Below are 8,417 nucleotides of genomic sequence, written 5' to 3' on the forward strand. Positions count from 1 at the left end.
AAAATCGAATTGACAGTTTTTTTTACAAAAAATAAAAACCTAAAAAAAAAATTTATAAAACTTGGTAAAAAATGTTTTTCGACTCAAATATCTTTTCAAAACTTTGAGATATTGGCTTTTATTTACTTTTATCTTTCAAAAAATCTTGCTGTCAACATTCAGTTAAAGTTTGAACAAAATCGAATTGACAGTTTTTTAACAAAAAATAAAAACCTAAAAAAAAATTATAAAAATTGGTAAAAATTGATTTTCGACTCAAATATCTTTTCAAAACTTTGAGATATTGGCTTTAGTTATCTTTTATCTTTCAAAAAATCTTGTTGTCAACATACAATTAAAGTTTGAAAAAAATCGAATTGACAGTTTTTTACAAAAAATAAAAACCTAAAAAAAATAATTTATAAAAGTTGGTAAAAATTTACTTTCAGCTCAAATAGCTTTTCAAAACTTAAAAATATTGACTTGAAACTTATTTTATTTCACAGAAAATATTGTTTTCGATATTCGTAATTTTTATATAAAAATTCAACAGTCCCTTTTTTCATATAAAATAAAATCTACAAAAAGAGTACGCAAATTTGGTAAAAATTGATACGAGTACATAAAGACAAACTTTTAAGCAAGACAAATCGACAGACGGGATGGGAAGTTATCAGTGTGGGTCGCATCCCAGCCTCTTTTTTATTTTTAAAACAATCCACGTCACTATCGAGGAAGCATAGTGACCAGTTAAAGTTCCTGAAAAAATCGTTGAGACCGTTCCAGTTGACTTTCTCAAATTGCCATATGGTTGTCATAGGGTATTTCTCTTTAATTGGGGTTTTTTGGCATGAAAAATTAGCAGATATGACACAATTTCTGATGTGTCTTGAGGTGATAATACACTAACGCATATTAATTAGGTTCAGAGGCAAGAAACAAGTCCGGAGTGTTGGCGGACTGACCTGCAACGTAAGGAATCCGAGTTGTCTTGTCAACAAAATGAGTTAGATAGTTCAACTCATCAAAAATCTCGACACACCTTCCTTTGGATGTTGTCTGACCAGAATAGCGCAGCCACGAAGAATCACCCGTAACAACGATCTCACTGTGCGGAAAATGGGATACAATTCTCTGGATAGAGTCGGGCAGCGCATCGAATTCGTTAGAAGTCAAATTGCTATCCATACTTGGGCTACGATAAATGAAACACGTGTGAATGATGCGCCTTTGGACAATGAAATAAGACGTCAGGTGGTATCAGCAGGCAAACGCCGCGATCGAAATTTCGCATGAACGATTTTAGGGGAAGGTTGTCTCTCGACGGGGTGATGTGAATTTGTCATCAAGGTCATGCGATTTGACCCCGCTAGACTTTTTCCTGTGGGTTTTCCTGAAGTCGCAAGTCTATGCAAATAAACCACAATCGACTAATGTCCTAAAGGTGAACACAGGCCATCAGTCATAAATTCAGCCGGATCTATTCTATGCAGAATAGTCATTGGAAATTGGACTACTCAGAACCATGCCAGCCAAGACGGGCCTTTGAATGATGTCTTATTCCACACTTTATGGAATATATGCCAATTAAAAATAATTGAGTTAATACCCCACCCACAGCTTGTCTTATTCTATTTCAACATCTACCAGTCCCTATTGAAAAACCCTTCAGATTATTAAAACCCACAACAAAGAATCTAAGAATTTATAAAAACTGAATATCTTGAAAACCGATAAAGATACAAAATATTAAATGATTTAATTAAATCTTAAGATCCATGTTGAACAGTTTAGTAAGTTTTAAAGATGATTAACCTAATTTTTTAACAATGGTAACATCTTACTATCTCTCAACAAATTGCTGCTACAGTACAATCATGCAAAGGCACCTTTAAGTTTTAGCCAATTGCGTAGTCCATATGAAATCTGTCCAATAATTCTTGTAAGAGCAGTGAATGGAATGGTGTAGTCTTAAGTAGGGAATACCAATTAAAAGGTCTGTTTAAGCTTGGTAGCCTTATTTTTTTTTAACGAACTTTCACTATTTAAACTTATTTGAATGCGAAATTCTTAATAAAAGAGAGAAAGAAGTTTTAAATGTTAATGTTAACAAGATTAATTTAACGTCTGAACTATTTCGACATAAAACAGCTTTTCATGACATTTGACTTATTACAATACAACATAAATTATCTGCAAGCTTCATTTAAACTAATGTGCAATTATCAGTTATAAGAGATGAGAAATATAATAAATTCAAAAAATTTCCTGAGTATCAAGCAAGTATAAGTTATAAACGTAAAGACACTTAAATAAAGAGTAAACTGCCATAATTCTACTGAAACTATATTCAATTCTATTTTCTTGGAAACAGCGATTTAAAAACTATTTAAACTTAAAATAAAAAGAACGCCAAACCACCAAGCCATGAAAAATGAATGCATCATCGTATTCAAATTCATTAAAAATTCGTGTAAAATTAAAACTGAAAAGATTGTTAAGGACTTTTTGGAAATTATATGAGTTTATATCATCCTTGACTCTTGATGTATTGTTCTTGAAATTTAAAAGCAGTTCCAGTAAATTATTCATGTAGAGTGGATTTTAATTCTTGATAACTCCTAAAAGAGTAGTAAATCCTCCCAGAATCACATCCCAGAACTCGTAACAGTTAAGCTCACCAAAAACTCCAAATTAAAAGGAATTTCTTCCTGCTGCAGCACGCGCCTCCGCCGTAGCATGTTGGCTACTGGAAATGGCTTATCCTGTGAACTTAGTTATGAAAAACTAATTTAAATTAATTTATAACTATTATTCCATTATTATCATTCTTTAACTTAAATGTCCTTTTTATTAACTCATACTCTGTATATTGCTGTATTTTAAAAATCTTTAAATTCATTTTTGTATAGAAAATCTTCTATTTTTAGAACATATCTCTTTCTACCAAAGACTTTGCCCATTGCGCAAATTTTCAAAACAAAGGTTAAACTTTATGTAAGTACGTACATCCATATATGTGTCCATCCTTCTATGCGTGCAGTCCTCGTTGATGTTCCAGCGTGGTGCTGATGATATGGTGACCTCGTTCTGATTTTCCAAAGTTGAAACTTTGTCCTTTATTTGGTGAATATGGTGATGGTCCTTGGTACTCGTGTATAGTTGTGTTTTCAGAGTCATCAGACAATGGTGACTCTTATTTTCAATGTTCTGTTGGGATATTCGTGCGGTGGTCATAATAGTTCCTGTCTGGAATACTAAACGCTTAAACGTTCTAAACTTTATTATACGATTACCCATGTCGACATTTGGTCGCCATTCTAATGAATTTGCCAACACTTACCAAGCCAACAGCTTATATGTAACTATACATACATATGTATGTAGAATGCGGGTTAAAGGATGTTTTGTGGTGGGTGATTTTGCAAGGACCTTAAACTATACCCAAGCAAAGGACGAACAAATATAACACACATTGGATGACTATAGAGAAACGTGTTATTGTTGATCTTGAAGAAGTAGACGACGACGGACGACGAACAACGATGACGACGCACGATGGCGTGAATTCTAACCCATCAGTAGAGCATTGAATAGAAATGGATATTATTTTGTTTCCATATGTGAGTGGTATGCAAGGTCCTTGGGGTTTTATGGAAGAGAAGAATGAAATACGACAGTATAAATCAATTTGTTTGAAGCTATCAAGATCAGATATGGAATAGAGAAGCTTTAACATTGTATCTTGCTTTGTTAAGCTTTTGGTTTAAGGGTATCATCGCAAAATATAGATCCAAAGATATGATTTAAAAGGCAGTTTATTTTGACACACTTTAAAGTCATAATATCCACCTCAATATAACATCAAGGCAGAATGATTTTTCGAGTTGAAAGAAGTTTTCTAGCTCCACCTTTCGAAATTATGTTCTTTTCTGGAAGCTTAAAAAAACTGAATCATAGCGTTTGACTCCTAAATCTCTGAAAGTCCAAATGAAATCACTTTACTAAATTGAAAAAAGTACAAATTTTCAAACTGTATAATTATGCACTCCAAAGCATTTATACAGATTCTGAGTTAGCAAGTATCATCTCGCAGTTCAATACAAGATTTTCCAATGAGAGGTTCCATTTTGATATTTAATAAAAATTAGACACTTTAAGAAAATCCAATGCATACTAATTTATTCCAAGATTTACTATACTAAAAATTTAAAACGATATTAAAAAAAAGACAATCACTAGTTACAGTTGCATTACCATATCACTTTCATAAAATTTGTATGGCCTATTGACAAATTTGCGAATTCTTCCATAGCTTCATGAATTGCATCAAAGTCTTAAACCGATTATGGAGCACTTACAATAACCTTATCATTAACGTCTAAACTCTACAGATCAATTGAGTTGTTGTTTATGTGTCATGTAGTTCCACATCAACGTGGTCCTCAACATTGGATTCTATTAATCATAGAGGTAGAGCAATGTATTAACCCTATAATAATTGCACCACAGCGTCTTCTTGAATAAGTGAGGTAAAATTAGACATGCAGCTCAAAAATCACAGCAAAATTTGAGATTATGAGAATAGAACGGATATCCACAGTTATTTTTGGATTCTTGGAACTTCAAATACGACAATTCTGCTTATTAGGTAGCCTTGCAAACGTCATCATTCGATTTGTTTTTTAACTCTTTTTTAAAAACTCAACTTTGAAAGACTAAGACCAAAGTCTTTATGAAAAATATGTTGATATCCATTACTGATTAAAAAGAAGAGAATAAAAAGTGTGTGCCTAGAAAAGAATAAGGTTGTGTTTCACATTAGTGGCTACACGAGGACGATTAGAATCGTTTAAATGTTTAAAATTTTGTATTTAAATATTACTACAGTAATTTGCATACATTATTTAAAAAAAAACGCATAAGAAAAAAGTAAAACAAAATTAACATACATACAAGAAGAACGTTCAATCTGCACACGAATTAACCTACAGACTGTTTTACATAACGTTCAACTTAACCTATACGTGATTGCAAGAAAAAAAAAATATATTTTTTTAAGAAACAAATAAAACTTAAAAACAAAATCATGTCGGATTATTCAGTTTTCGAGAAATTCGATACAAATAAAACACAATGGTCCAGATGGTTTGAAAGGTTCGAGGGCGCAATGGAGATAATTGGAACAGCCGAAGACACCTGAACAGCCGAATACACCTGCACCTAGACTACATATGCCAAGAAACATTCGATGTTCTCTCCGAAAAAATAGCGCCTGTAAACCCCAAGGACAAAGCCTACGCCGACATCACCACAATTCTCTCAGAGATCTTCGATTGAGTTCCAATAGAAATAATGGAAAACTATCGTTTTCACTTGCGTAAGCAAAAATACACAGAGGGAAGAGTTTTGCATCGCTCTACGGAAATTAGCACTACACTTCAATTTTTTCAATTATTTGGAGACAGCTCTCTCAACTACAAATAAATTTTAGAAAAATTATGGCTCCCAAGCGAAAGCTGATGTGAAAGCCGCTGATTACAAAAAGAAATCGTATTGCTGTCGCTGTGGAAACAAAGACCACAATGTCAACAAGTGTCGCCATCGCAATACTATGTGTCCTTTCTGCAAAATAAAAAGGCATTTACGCGCAGTTTGCTTTAACGCATCAAACAACACAAATTATAAAGATATAGATCATCAAACTAGAGAAGAGTCAGTAGAAGAAATTTTTAATTTAGAATCACTTAATCACTTAAGAAATAAACTTTTTATTGAACTAAATGTAAATTCTTCTATCCTAGGTTTCAAAATTGACTGTGGTTCTCCGGTAACAATAAGTTCCAGGTGAGAAATTAAATACACCAGACACAAAACTGGTAAGTTATTGTGGTACAATAATTAAAGTGTTGGGGTTCTTCTTTGTGCGTGTTCGTTCTGTTAAAGAAATGTCAAGGTTTAACGTAAAGTCCGTTGAAAACAATTGTAAACTTGAGCTATACTTTGTCGAGTCGAACCGAAATCCGTTGTTGGATCACGAATGGATACGTAGCGTTAAAATACTTACTTACTTACTTAAGGTGGCGCTACAGTCCTGTGTGAACTAGGGCCTCACCCAACAAACTTCTCCATCTAGCTCGGTCCCTAGCTAGATGTCTCCAGTTTCACGCTCCAAGTTGGGTGAGGTCACCTTCCACTTGTGCGCGGAACCTGATAACCGGTCTTCCTCTACTGCGCTGTCCTGTGGGTGCGGATTCGAAGACTTTCCGGGCCGGAGCATTGGTTTCCATGTGCTCTACGTGACCCAGCCATCTTAGTCGTTGGACTTTTACTCTTCTTGCTAAGTCTACGTCGCTGTACAGCCCGTACAGTTCGTCGGTCCATCTTCTCATCCACTTCCCTTCGATGCATACGAGACCGTTTATCACACGAAGAACTTTTCTCTCGAAGCGACCCAAGGTGCTTTCATCCGCTTTTGTCATGGTCCATGTTTCTGCACCGTATAGCAGGACGGGGATGATAAGAGTCTTATATAGCAACACTTTGGTCCCTCGAGAGAGAACTTTACCACTCAATTGCTTTCTAAGTCCAAAGAAACAGCGGTTAGCAAGTGTTATTCTGCGTTTGATCTCAGCGCTGGTGTTGTTTTCTGCGTTTACAGCGGAGCCTAGGTAGACGAAGTCCTCGACTACCTCAAAGTTACGTCTGTCGATAATGACGTTTTGACCAAAACTTCGGTGTTGTATGTCCTTTCTTTCATGTACTTTGTTTTGCCCTCATTAACCGTTAAACCCATTTTTGCCGCCTCTGCCTCAATACTCACAAAAGCCCCATTGACATCACGCTGAGTTTTTCCGATTATGTCACTGCCATCAGAATATTCCAGTAATTGGACAGACTTTTGAAAGATAGTGCCTCTAGTGTTGACGTGTGAGCGCATCACCTTGTCTAAAACCTTTTTTGACATCAAAAGGTTCTGTTAAGTTGTTTCCAACCTTTATGGAGCAGCATGCTCCATGGTCATCCTGCACAAACGGACGAGTTTGGCAGGGATGCCAAAACTAGACATGGCTCTATACAGCTCGTCCCTGTAGATGCTATCATATGCGGCCTTGAAATCGATGAAAAGATGGTGGGTGTCGATTTGGTGCTCTTGAGTTTTTTCCAGGATCTGCCGTAATGTGGTAGCATTAAAATAGATTGGAATAAATTCTTTTCTCGTGAAAAACCTCAAGAGGTTTCGTCTATTAATGACACTATGTCTGTTCAAATGGAAAAGCTCAAACAAAAGTATTTTTCAGTTTTTGAAAACTCAATGGGCATAATAAATAATGTTCAAGCTCGCATTCCTTTACGTGCTGTTGCAAAACCTGTCTTTATTAAGGCAAGAAAAATGCCTTTCGCTTTGCGAGATGCAGTCGAAAAAGAATTTTACGAATTAGAAAAAAATGGCATAATTGAAAAGTTTGAAACATCAAGATGGGCTACTCCCATTGTCCCCGTTCGAAAACAGGGTGGTAAAGTTCGAATATGCGGAGATTATAAAATCTCTTTAAATCCGCAAATTTTTGTTCAAGAACACCCCTTGCCAACAATAGAAGAATTGTTTGCGGCAATGGCAGGTGGTAAAAATGTTTTCAAATTGATCTTAGTAAGGCGTACTTACAATTAGAAGTTTATCCCGATGATCGTGAGCATCTTACGTTGAGTACTCACAGGGGTTTGTACAGGCCAACTAGATTTATGTATGGAGTCGCGTCCGGTCCTGCAAAGTGGCAAAACATAATTGAGGAAATCCTCAAGGATATCGATTGCGTTTCGGTTTTCTCAGATGATATCAAGATAACTGCTCCAAACGATGTTATTCATCTTCAGCGTCTCGAAGAAGTCTTATCACGATTAAGCAAGTACAACATGAGAGTAAATTTTGAAAAATGTGAGTTTTCGGCTAGCGAAATTGAGTATTGTGAATACAAGATCGACTGCGAAGGTATCCATAAGTCGATGCAATAACTGAAATTCCAAAGCCGAAAAATAAAGATGATGTTTTATTGTTATAGCAGATTTTTTGAATTCCTGAGTGCGATCTTGTATCCTCTTATCAACTTACTTAAAACAATGTTCTATTTTAATGGAATAGTAGTTGCGACAAAGCTTTTGAAACCGTACGTTAAAAAATTCAAATGGAAACATTTTTAGTTCATTACGATCCAAGGTTGCCGTTAGTGCTGGCAACCAATGTGAGCCCAGTTGGTATTGGGGCTGTATTGAGCCATATTTTTCCTGATGGTAGTGAAAGACCAATACAATTTGCTTCTCAAACACTTTTACCAATTCAACAACGTTATACGCAGATCGATAGGGAAGAATATATTCGATCATTTTTGGCTTATTGTCTGTTTACAGACAATAAGGCTCTCACTTAAATTCACCTGGAA

At 35.3% G+C, this 8,417-nt stretch overlaps 1 protein-coding gene across 1 annotated transcript; it reads left to right on the forward strand.

Moving 5' to 3' along the window:
- Nucleotides 1-7,237: 7,237 nt before the first annotated feature.
- Nucleotides 7,238-7,992, forward strand: LOC129947613 (uncharacterized protein K02A2.6-like). Its single transcript, XM_056058279.1, has 2 exons — nucleotides 7,238-7,604; nucleotides 7,652-7,992. Exons 1-2 carry the CDS (start codon nucleotides 7,238-7,240, stop codon nucleotides 7,990-7,992), a joined length of 708 nt encoding a protein of 235 aa, XP_055914254.1.
- Nucleotides 7,993-8,417: the final 425 nt, after the last annotated feature.

Source organism: Eupeodes corollae, chromosome 1, assembly GCF_945859685.1.
Source record: "Eupeodes corollae chromosome 1, idEupCoro1.1, whole genome shotgun sequence".
Taxonomy (NCBI): Eukaryota; Metazoa; Arthropoda; class Insecta; order Diptera; family Syrphidae; genus Eupeodes; species Eupeodes corollae.